General features: G+C 49.0%; 1 protein-coding gene across 3 annotated transcripts in view; it reads left to right on the top strand.

The window, feature by feature from the left end:
* The window catches only part of PDLIM1 (PDZ and LIM domain 1), a 90,801-nt gene that overhangs the window by 66,331 nt on the left and 12,103 nt on the right, over nucleotides 1-12,367 (top strand). For 2 of the 3 annotated variants that reach the window (XM_054034782.1, XM_054034783.1), the window contains exons 4-5: nucleotides 8,097-8,167; nucleotides 11,280-11,585. In XM_054034782.1, the coding sequence (XP_053890757.1) occupies nucleotides 8,097-8,167; nucleotides 11,280-11,585 (377 nt within the window). Of the gene's footprint in view, nucleotides 1-7,647; nucleotides 7,845-8,096; nucleotides 8,168-11,279; nucleotides 11,586-12,367 lie in introns of all 3 variants that reach the window. The other variant, XM_054034784.1, reaches the window with a different exon arrangement.

Here is a 12,367-nt window from a genome sequence, read left to right as displayed (position 1 = left end):
CATAGACTCATAGACTTTAAGGTCAGAAGGGACCATTATGATCATCTAGTCTGACCCCCTGCATGCTGCAGGCCATAAAACCGTCCCTACCCCTTCCCTGGACTCTGCTGTTGAAGTCCCCAATCCTGTTTTAGGTGACTTCAATCGGCAGAGACCCTCCTGCTAGAGATCCCTGCCCCATGCTGCGGAGGAAGGCGAAAAACCTCCAGAGGCTCGGCCAATCTGCCCTGGAGGAAAATTCCTTCCCGACCCCAAAAATGGCGATCAGTCAGACCCCGAGCATATAGGCAAGAGTCACCAGCCTGACCCCTGTCAGCCATTATACGATTTACCTACCATTGTTTGGTTTTCCTTGACTACTATGTTTTACCATTAAACCATTCCCTCCATAAATTTATCTAACTTAATCTTAAAACCAGACAGGTCCGTCGCCCCCACCGTTTCCCTCGGAAGGCCGTTCCAATATTTCACCCCTCTGACGGTCAAAAACCTTCGTCTAATTTCAAGCCTGAACTTCCCCACGGCCAGTTTATATCCATTCGTTCTCGTATCCACATTAGTACTAAGCTGGAATAATTCTTCTCCCTCCCTTGTATTAATCCCTCTAATATATTTAAAGATAGCAATCATATCCCCCCTCAGCCTTCGCTTTGTCAGACTAAACAACCCAAGCTCCTCTAGTCTCTTTTCATACGACAGGTTTTCCATTCGCTGAAGGAGGAGTGGTAGCAAGAACCCTTGCCCCTCCTAGTACAGCTTTTGGCTTCGGGAGGAGGTGGGAGAATGGAAGCTTTGACTGTAGGGAAGAAGAATCCTGCTCCTCAGTTCCTTTATTTTCCCTGTGTGACATAACCCCTCAGAATTTCCTATTCCTTGTGTACCAGATGTGGGTGGGTGGGCAGGCTCAGCCCAGCAGGATCCAAGTGTGGATCGGCTTAGTGTGAGGGGATCCAGGTACGGGGTGAGAGGTTTCTGGGTGGGGCAATCTGGGTGCGGGTGGCTCAGTGGAGAATCTAGATACACAGGATCTCGTTGGGGGGGGGTTCCGGGTGCAGGGGCAATAGGACTCTACGAGTGAAGGTGGTTGGGGCTTGGGGGGGACTGGGTGTGGGGAGATGGGGCTTGGTGGGGCGAGGCTTGGTGTGGGGGACAAAGTGGGAGGGTCTGAGTGCTGGGGGAGTGGGGCTTGATGGGGTGGGGGTCCAGGTGCAGCTGGTTGGGAACCAGTGGGGCGGGGGGCTTGTCAGAGGGGTACAGATGTTGGGAGGGAGGGCCTGTCAGGGTGAGGGTTCAATGGGCCTGCTTAATGGGGGAGCCCCATCTGCTGCTGAGGGGACGCCGCATGCCGGGCTCCCGACTCCCCTATCCCCTTTCATTCTCCACCCCCTCACACATTCCCCCCCACCTCCCCTCCCCTTACTCTCACATTCCATCTCCCCTTTCTCCCCCCCTGCCTCTTCTCCTCACCTCCCTTCCCTCATTTCCCCCAGCTCCACTGCAGGCACTCACTGTTGCACAGAATAGAAAACAGGAGGGCTCCCAGTACACAGAAGGGGGAGCATGACTGGCACTAGGACCCAGGAGGTGGTGCTCACCTCCCCCCACCCCAGCATGGCTTCCCTTTGCTTTGGTGCCCTTTTCTACAGAGAAACACAGGAAAGCTGGGGCGGGGGGGCGGGCATTTTCTGTGGGCACACAGTCCCGCAGAATCCCCCCAGGAGTATTATTATACACGTGACTGAAACAGTTTTCTACTTGCATCCTCTTAATGGGGGTTTTATAGGGTTACCATATTTCAGCGAGCAAAAAAGAGGACGGGAGGAGCCCCGCCCTAGCCCCGCCCCTGCCCCTCCCACTTCCCGCCCCCCCTGACCTCCCAACCCTCCCCCCGTTCCTTGTCCCCTGACTACCCCCTCCTGTGACCCCTGCCCCTAACTGCCCCCCAGGACTATCTAAGCCTCCCTGCCTCTTGTCCCCTGACTGCCCCAACCTTTATCCACACCCCCACCCCCAGACAGACCCCTGGGACTCCCACGCCCCATCCAACCACTCCCCACCCCCTGACAGCCCCCCCCAGAACTCCCAACCCATCTAAACCCCTCTGCTCCCTGTCCCCTGACTGCTCCGATCCCTCTCCCCACCCCTGCCCCCTGACAGCTCCCCCCCAGAACTCCCAGCCCCCTACCCCCCCCGCTCCTTGTCCCCTGACTGCCCCTAACTGCCCTCCAGAACCCCACCCCCTACCTAAGACTCCCTGTTCCTTGTCCCCTAACTGCCCCCTCCTAAGACCCCCCCCCCCAACTGCCCACCAGGACCCTACCCCCTACCTGTACCCTGACTGCCCAAAACTTTCTCCACTCCCCCCAAAAAGCCCCCCCCCGTTTCTTGACTGCCCCCTCCAGAACCTCCCTGCCCCTTCTCCTGCCCCCCCTTACCCTGCTGCTCAGAACAGGGTGTTGGGCTCTGTGCGAGCCGGACACGTGGCTGAGCTCCCCAGCACAACAAAACCCGGTCCCTGGCCCTGCACAACAAAACCCGGTCCCTGGTCCGGACCGGGTTGCAGGGGAGAGCTGCCCTTGTATCAGCACAAAGTGCTCTCGCTCCCGTTTTGCTACCCTGCATGGCAGAAACTGCTCCCAGTTGCAAAAGGGGAGGGCTGCACTTTGTGCTGAGACACTTGCTCAGAATGCAGGGCGGAGCTCCTCTCCAGCTGCTCCGGAGTCCAGCCCGGGACTTTCCTGCAGCCCTCCCAGCCGCTCGCTCTGCTGTGCCGGGGGAGGGGGAAATCCCGGACATTGTGAGTGCTTTACAAATTCCCCCCGGACGCTATTTTTAGCACAAAAAGGAGGACATGTCCGGGTAAATCCGGACGAATGGTAACCCTAGGTTTTAATAATTGCATTGGGCCAATTCTTTCCTGGGGTAAGAATATTGATTCTTCCCTTGGGTAATTGACAGAGTGGTCACTCTCATTTCTTGCTACCATCCACAGTCTCTGCCATGGGAAAGACTATCTTTATGGACAGAAGAGCAGTGTCATCATTGTGCTTGAAATAAGACTTGAACAAAAGGCTTGAGCACTGCTGGGTAAATGGGACATTAACTTCTTATTGTAGGGGTCGGTCTTTCATCAGTTTGTGAGAAACCTACAGGCCTAATGCCCAGACACTCCAATTGGAGATGACATGTGAAAGCTCCTCTTTCTAGCCCACACATGACTGTCTCTAGCTACCTCATTGGTTTCTAGTGACTCATGAATGGGAGCATTTCCGATTGACTCTTGTCAGTTTGGGAACAGCAGCCAGCTGGCTAAGGAAATCTAGAAATGTTACTGAACATTAAAATGAACATTTTGTGGGGAATTTGTTTGTCCTTTTGAAATGGGCGGTTTATTCTGTACCAGTCAAACCGGTAGCATTGCTTTAGGGTTCTGAGATGTACAGAAGGAGTGCTGTGTTAATTGGGGTAAGGGATTGTAGACCCAAGAAGCTAAGATGGTGATGAGGCCTCTGGTTAATATTGTGTCACTTAGGCCTGAGACCCTTCACAATAGAACAGGGTCATCACAAATTTGAAAGATCTAGAGCAGGCATCCACACTAACAGCTCTTGTATCGACACAGAGAGCAGTGCACTGTGGGTAGTTATCTCACTGTGCAATTGACTGCAGGATGCTTTAGGAAGGGTTTGCAATGCCTCAGTGGGCAGGTACAGCGTCACATGATACAGGTTTCTCAATCCCATTGTTCCATGGGCATCCTGCTAGATCAGGGGTAGGCAACCTATGGCACGCATGCCAAAAGCAGCACACAAGCTGATTTTCAGTGGCACCCACACTGCCCGGGTCCTGGCCACCGGTCCGGGGGGCTCTGCATTTTAATTTAATTTTAAATGAAGCTTCTTAAACATTAAAAAAATCTTATTTACTTTACATACAACAATAGTTTAGTTATATATTATAGACTTATAGAAAGAGACCTTCTAAAAACGTTAAAATGTATGACTGGCACGCAAAATCTTAAATTAGAGTGAATAAATGAAGACTCGGCACACCACTTCTGAAAGGTTGCTGATCCCTGTGCTAGATTGTCAGACACTTTTCAACTGAAGTGTGTGGGTGGAGGGAGAGGAGAGTGGTGTGTCTGGGGATGGGGGAGTCGTGCTGAGGAATGTCAAAACAGCACAGCAGTCCCCACCCCACACACACCTTGCAGCATCAGTCTGCCTGCCACTGTATTCCTAGTGCAGGGCAGAACAGGAGCATTCCATGTTAATGATTTGCTCTTTGGTCCTGGAGCATAGCAGCAGCTGGCTGTCAGATACTGTCAGACACTTCCCAGAGCTTTGAAAGGGGGGGCGAGTGCATGACTGCAGGGCAGCAGAGATCAAAATCGTGAGCAGAGCCATAGGTGCCAACTCCATGGGTGCTCTCAGGCTGGAGCACCCACGGGGAAAAATTAGTGGGTGCTCTGTGTGATGGGTTGGATCACAGAAACCCCCTTGGGAGCTGCCACCCGATGTGCAAAGACTACCCCTGCTCCTGTTTTCCCTGCCAGCTCAGGACTCCAGCACCCTGTCTTGCTGAGCCAGCCACTCCTGTTTGGATCCAGGGTCTGAATCACTTGTCCCAAAGCTGCAAGTTTACCTGAAAACAGCTCACAGTAGTGTGCTTGTCTTTGGCACTCAGATGCCCAACTCCCAGTGGGGTCTAAACCCAGGTAAATCCGTTTTACCCTGCATAAAGCTTATGCAGGGCAAACTCATAAATTGTTCGCCCTCTATAACACTGATAGAGAGATATGCACAGCTGTTTTCTCCCCCAGGTATTAATACATACTCTGAGTAAATTACTAAATAGAAAGTGATTTTATTAAATACAGACAGTAGGATTTAAGTGGTTCAAAGTAGTAACAGACAGAACAAAGTAAGTCACCAAGCAAAATAAAATAAAATGCGCAGATCTATGCCTAATCAAACTGAATACAGATAATTTCCTCACCAGTTCCAGAATGCTCTCTTTTACAGGCTAATCTCCTTTTAGCCTGGGTCCAGCAATCACTCACACCCCCTGTAGTTACTGTCCTTTGTTTCAGTCTCCTTCAAGTATCCTGGGGGGGGAGGGTGGAGAGGCTCCTTCTTTGGCCAGCTGAAGACCCACAATGGAGGGGTCTCCCACAGGTTTAAATAGACTCTCTCTTGTGGGTGGAGACCCCCCTCCTCCCTCCTATGCAAAGTCCAGCTCCAAGATGGAGTTTTGGAGCCACCTGGGCAAGTCACATGCCCCTGCATGACTCAGTCTTTGCAAGCCGTCCACATGGCATCTTGCATGTCTCCAGGAAGACTTCTCATGTGGATTGGAGCATTCCAAGATGCATTGTTCCCCAAGTGCCTCCTGATCAGGTACTTAACCTGGCGCATTCCTTCCTAAAGAAGCTGACCAAATGCCTCACAAAGCTTACTTAGAAATCAAGCAAGCATACAGCCCATATTCTTAACCTCGAGTAGAAAATGATATATATGTACAAATTGGATGAATAGATATAGTAGACCATAACCTTTACGGAGATATGTTACATGGCACAGGAAGCACAAAACATATTCCAGCTATGTCATCCATACATTTATAAGCACCCCCTCCCCATAAAGCCTTATGGGGTACACTGTCACACTCTGCACCCACTGGCAGCCAGGCTCCCCTCCCCCCGGATCCACCTCCCCCCTCTACCCTCCGGCACCGCATTCCCGCTCCTATCTCCCAGCGTTTCTCTCCCAGCCACTGCCAAACAGTGTTAGCACGCTCCGGGCAGGGGAGGGGAGAGGAGTGGGAACGTGGTGCGCTCAGGGGAGGAGATGGGGATTTGGGGAAGGGGTTGGAATGGGGGCGGGGAAGAGGTGGGAAGAGGCGGGGTGGGGGGACCTCATGGAAGAGGTGGAGTGGGGACGGAGGGGGGGGGTGTCGAGCACCCATGGGGAAGAGGGGAAGTCGGCGCCTATGAGCAGAGCAGTCATGATGATGGGCATTGTGGGATACTGGTGGAAGCCAGTTATGTCAACAAAACAAGCAGCAGCGTCTACACTGATGCTATGACTTTTAAAGTTTGCTGCAAATAGCTCTATGCCTCCCATTGAGGTGGTTTTATTTTGTTGGCAAAACAGCAGAGTTTTTCCACCAAAAGTAGCTTTGCAGTGTTTACACCTGCCCTGTTTTGTTGGCAAAAGGCAGCTTTTGCCGACAAAACTTTGTAGTGTAGACAAGGCCTTAATGTTCACGTGCCCAGCTGGCGTCATGTCCTAGCTTGCATAGCATTTAACAGTGTTTATGTCAAGAGCAATATGTGAATAATTCCATTTGTAGCTGCAGCAGTCTCTTCTTCAGAAGAATCTTCCTTGAGCATGTCTCTTCTTCAGAATTTTGTCCTTTTCTTATTAAATAGCAACTTTCTATAGCCAGTGATTCTAAGTGTCCTGTAATATCTGCTTGAGGCAGCATAATCTAATGGCTAGTCCAGAGGCCCTAGGAATGGGCTGGCCTGGCACCAGTTAGCTCTGTGTTCTTGTCCTGTCACTTACCTCTCTACTCCCCATTTCTGGGCCTGTAGATGAGGTTCAGACTTACCCAGCATTAAGTGCTTTGGATGAAAAGTGCCATTGAAAGGCAAGATGATGGTGGAATATTTAAAAAAACACAAAAACCTTCCATTCTTTATTTTGATTAAAGAAATACTAAGGAATTTTGGTTCCGGAGTTTTTGATCAAATTGATTGGAAGCTCAGATTGGAAGACTGACTGAATTAAATGGGACACACAGCCTTGTAGCAGGTGAAATTCACTGTCTTGATAACTAACCTATGGGTATTTGTTACTCGGGAACCACATGCAAGAATTTTTAATGCCTTTCCATTTCTCCGCTTTATGTCGGCGAGAATATGAGGGGATCTTTTCAGAAGTGGCTAGTAATTTTTTGAATGCCTCAATTTTTCAATGCCCAACTTGAGATACCTTAACCAGGCCTGACTTTTGGATAGCGCTGAGCACCCATCCTCTGGAAATCAGGCCTCTTGAAGGTATGAGAGGTTGGAACCTCCCCCCTTTCCCCCCCCAAATCCACTAGTCACGTTTGAAAATGTCAGCCTACATTAGATCTGAATGGAAGCCCAGTCACATGATAAATCTGAACAGTCCTGCTCCCAGGGCTGGCTTACAGGGGGCTCAGTGAGAGGGCGGTTGTGCCAACTTGTGCTCCAGAATCAAACCATTCCATTAATAAAAAAATAAAAATAAAAAAGCTTGAGACTGAATTCAGTGGATCCAGTGAAGTTTGCCGACAGCTCGAGACAAAAGCTCTGATATGTGTGCCTCAGCCCCGTCTTTCCAGTGATCTATCATCGCTGACGCCTAATGTCTGCTTTATGGACTCTTTTGCTGTCAAGCAGAGCGAGCAGTTGTGGATAGGGATGCTTGTAGCACGAAGATCTTCAGGCTGCTGAGAGCTCTGTCCCAGTGTAGGGTCGCAGCTGGGTGGATTTGGGGAGAGTGCTTCTCTGGTTATGCAGAGCTGTCCTCGTGCTGCATGTTCATCGGGCTGCCCTGGCACTTCCCACCTGCATGTCAGACACTTCTGACATTGCCTTTGCTCCCTTGCATGCAGGAAATAAGGCACATAGGAAGCGCACACAACCGGAGTGCTATGCCATTCACTGCTGCCACCGCTTCCAGCACTGCCCCCAAAGTGATCACTGCCCAGTACAACAGTCCCGCAGGCCTGTACTCCTCAGAAAACATCCAGACCTTCAACAGTGCTGTGGAGTCTAAGTCATCTGGTGATGCCCAGGACCCCAGCAAGCCGTAAGTAGTTCCCCACTTCTCTCTCCCTGCGCCCTTCTTGGTGGGATGTCTGTCATGGAGTGAGCTTTGTCATAAACTCATTGCGAGCGTATCCATTCTTTAACATGGGACAATTCTCTTTCAGGCTTGTGGAAGGAGTGCAGCTAGCAGGTGTGAGACTGGATGCAGTCCGGGGGGCATGGCTTGTGGGGGCAGGGAATATTCTGCAAGGTGCAAAGTTGAAATTAACAATTGTGTGTTTTTGTTTGCCAGAGACCAGCGCAGTTTCAGCGTGCGTTCAGCATGACATACCAGCCCTTAAAATCACCCTCTGACCGAAACAGGTGCCCAATGCTTTATTATCAGCACTTCGTACAATTAGTCTTTTCTTCTGGCTTTGCAAGCAGTGCTGGAAGGGTACAGTGTGGTACGGAGGAAAGAGCAGCCCCTTTTCAAATTTCAGAGTAACAGCCGTGTTAGTCTGTATCCGCAAAAAGAAGAACAGGAGTACTTGTGGCACCTTAGAGACTAACAAATTTATTAGAGCATAAGCTTTCGTGGACTACAGCCCACTTCTTCGGATGCATATAGAATGGAACATATAATGAGGAGATATATATACACACATACAGAGAGCATAAACAGGTGGGAGTTGTCTTACTAACTCTGAGAGGCCAATTAATTAAGAGAAAAAAAACAAACTTTTGAAGTGATAATCAAGCTAGCCGAGTACAGACAGTGTGATAAGAAGTGTGAGAGTACTTACAAGGGGAGATAGTCAACGTTTGTAATGATCCTTTACTCTCACAGATCTTGGGAGACAGACCTGTCCTCGCTTACAGACAACCCCCCAACCTAAAGCAAATACTCACCAGCAACCACACATCACTGAACAAAACCACTAACCCAGGAACCTATCCTTGTAACAAACCCCGATGCCAACTCTGTCCACATATCTATTCAAGTGACATCATCATAGGACCTAATCACATCAGCCATACCATCAGGGGCTCGTTCACCTGCACATCTACCAATGTGATCTATGCCATCATGTGCCAGCAATGCCCCTCTGCCATGTACATTGGCCAAACCGGACAGTCTCTACGCAAAAGAATTAATGGACACAAATCTGACATCAGGAATCAAAATACTCAAAAACCAGTGGGAGAACACTTTAACCTGTCTGGTCATTCAGTGACAGACCTGCGGGTGGCTATATTACAACAGAAAAACTTCAAAAACAGACTCCAAAGAGAGACTGCAGAGCTAGAATTGATATGCAAACTAGACACAATCAACTCCGGTTTGAATAAGGACTGGGAATGGCTGAGCCATTACAAACGTTGACTATCTCCCCTTGTAAGTACTCTCACACTTCTTATCACACTGTCTGTACTCGGCTAGCTTGATTATCACTTCAAAAGTTTGTTTTTTTTCTCTTAATTAATTGGCCTCTCAGAGTTAGTAAGACAACTCCCACCTGTTTATGCTCTCTGTATGTGTGTATATATATCTCCTCATTATATGTTCCATTCTATATGCATCCGAAGAAGTGGGCAGTAGTCCACGAAAGCTTATGCTCTAATAAATTTGTTAGTCTCTAAGGTGCCACAAGTACTCCTGTTCCCCTTTTCAAAGAGAGCTTTGAAATGTTACAGGGACAATGTCCAGGCTTGGAGTTTTTATTAAACTGCCCTTTTCTTTGGATTTTAAAGAATTGCAAAGAGCTCTGGGCAATTGTTTCTCTTCTGCTCAACCTGTTACATGGTTGAGATTGCAAGTCTGAAAACATACTCTACCTCAACAGTAATCCAAGCAGAACAGCCATGGGGGTGGGTTTGTGTTTGCATCTGACCCTTGCCAAGTAACTCTCACTTCACCAAAAAAACTAGCCTGCTTCTAGGCTGAAGTGCTAGAAACAAACCCGAGTATGTCCGCTGATGTGAGCACAGGTCTGGGAGCCAGGAACCTGTTGGACTCTGTACTTGGCTCTGATACTGGCTTCCTCTCTGACCTTGAGCAAGTCGCTCACTTAGCCTCCCGACATCCCAGTTTCCACATCTGTAAAATGGAGATAATGATAATAACAAGAAGTCAGAGCACTTCGGTGTTGTTTGTATTACCCTAGTGCTTAGAACCACTAGTCATGGACCAGGACGTCGTGGTGCTAGGTGCTGCACAAACACAGAACAGATGCCATCACAATCTGAAGATACTGGCCTCTGCTTTCAAAGGTGCCGTTTTATGCCTGTGCTTTAGGTGCTAGTCCTCTAAATCCCTGACTTGCAGGTGCAGTCAAAAGGGGGAGGTCTAGGAACTTCAATTGTGGTCACAGTTGTTTGTGCCTGCAGAAATCGAGACCTTTTAATACTAGTCTGAAAACATGGCTCCATATGTGCTTATGCTAGCTTGTAGCCACCCTGATAAGGTCAGGACAATGCCGTCAACGTTTTGGCTTCCCTGCCCCTCAGGGTTATTTTTGCCTTTTCTTTCCCCTGAAAGAAGGCTGGTGTCAGTGAGCCCCATAGGGCTGTCACTCCCCCCTCCCTCCCTGGAAAGAGGGCAGGTGGCAGTGGGTGGGCAGAGATTGTAAATAGCTGCTAAAGCCTAGCAGGATTTTGTTTACCAAACAGGTGTCCTTTTAGAACTGAATTAACAGCTACTGCAAGGCTGCTTTAATGGGGCCTACGCCTGTCCAAACCCCAGACAATAGTGACTGATGCTCTGTGGCTTGTTTTTCAATGGTTCAGAATTCAAAGTGGGGCTGGCACCATGTTCATCTAACATCACGTGATCTATAATGCACAGTCCCCAGCCCCCATCCAGAGCATCTTTCTCTGAACTCAAGAGACCAGATCCGTTTGCCAGTGTTATTCCAGAGGAACGTAATTGAAATTGTCCAGCCCAGTGCATTTCCTCTAGATTTACACTGGTGTAAGTGATGCAGAGTCTGGCCAGAGAAACTGCAACCACTATACTTGGTTTTCAGATCTTTACAAAAGAATTGCCTTATGGTGACAGGGAGTGGGTGAGGGGAGGGACTTAGCATCTAGTTCCTCCTGTTACACTGTATCCTTTGGGTGGTCTGCATTGCAGTCTGGAGGTGGGACTGCAGTTCATGTAGGCATACCTGATCTAACTAGATTAAAACTAGCTCAGGCATGCCTCCGTGCGCTCAGTCACATCTCCTGACTGCAGTGTAGACTCCTTTGTGCTCAGTCAGCACATCAGCATTAGCCAGAAGCTTTACCATAGAGCTCATCTTTGTATGGTGGATCCTTCTAGCGAAAGGAATGCCTGATTTGAAGTACTCATTTCAGAATTGCTTGGGAATTTGGTTTAGTCCTCCATTAACTTCTTCCTTCCTTCCTTCCCCCCTCTGTGTTTTCCTCTCAACTCTGCAACCCTTAAAAAAAAAAAAAAACAACCTCCCTTGTAACCCTTTCCTGCCTCTAGCCGTTTATCGCCTCCTGGGTTCCAGGCACCTTTTGCAACGGTCTATAATCCTCTCCAGCCGCACACCTCCTTGCCTCCATTGCAAAGGAGGCACAGCACCTCCTCCATCCCAAGCCAAGTGAGAGTGGGGCCCGAACAGCTAAAGCAAGCCGCTCAGATCTGCCCCAACAGCCCTGTGGAAGTGGAGGTGCCGGGACTCAAAGTGGCGCACGTGCAATTTAATTCCCCCTTGCAGCTCTATTCCCAGAGAAACATCCTGGATACTTTACAAGGGCAGATCTCTTCCGTTAGCCCTGCTTTTCCCAGGTAACCTTGCCTGCTGCATGCGTGGCTTACTCGGCGCACATGTGCATCCACGGCTTCATCTCCACAAGTGACTTGTTATTTGTCCATTGCTCACAGTGTCAACCTGTCACCAAGAATCCAAGGTTTTATGTGTCACCTTTCTGAATGAAAACGTAGTGCATGATGTTCTCATCACAGACGCTTTCTCTGCATTGCATTTCTTTGCTGTGCACAATGCAAAGCACCGAAATGTACCAAATCAATCTGCCACTCTCCTCTGCTGCTTTTTTTACTTACACACACACACACACACACACACACACACACACACGTAAAACTTACAAGATTTGATTACTTGAAAAATGGTCTTGTACTGACTTGACTTGTTCAGTGGAAGGGTGAGTGGGGTTGCTATTTAAAGCACCAGACTGGTAACATTTCATTCCCGAATTCCTAATTCGGTAGTGACTGGAAGGCACTGCCATCTGTCCAGCTGGTAAGTGTCCTGTGAGCTTTCATTTCACATATCACTGGTGGGTGTATGTGTGTACTGAAGGATCAGGCTATGTAGCCTGAGTTAGTCCAATTTTGGAGGCAGGGTGACCTAGTAGAGCATTGGACTGGCATTCAAGAGACCTGGGTTCTATTCCCAACTGTGCCATTGGATTGCTGGGTGACTTTCAGTAAGTCACTTCACTGCCCTGTGCCTCAGTTTCTCCATCTGTAAGGGTAATGATGCTTACCTCCTTTATAAAGTGCTTTGAGAGCTACAGAAAGCAATATAAATATTTCTTCATTGTATT

This window comes from Malaclemys terrapin, chromosome 7 (assembly GCF_027887155.1).
Source record: "Malaclemys terrapin pileata isolate rMalTer1 chromosome 7, rMalTer1.hap1, whole genome shotgun sequence".
NCBI lineage: Eukaryota > Metazoa > Chordata > Testudines > Emydidae > Malaclemys > Malaclemys terrapin.
The sequence above is the reverse complement of the archived record's forward strand: the minus strand, read 5'-3'. Positions and strand labels throughout refer to the sequence as shown.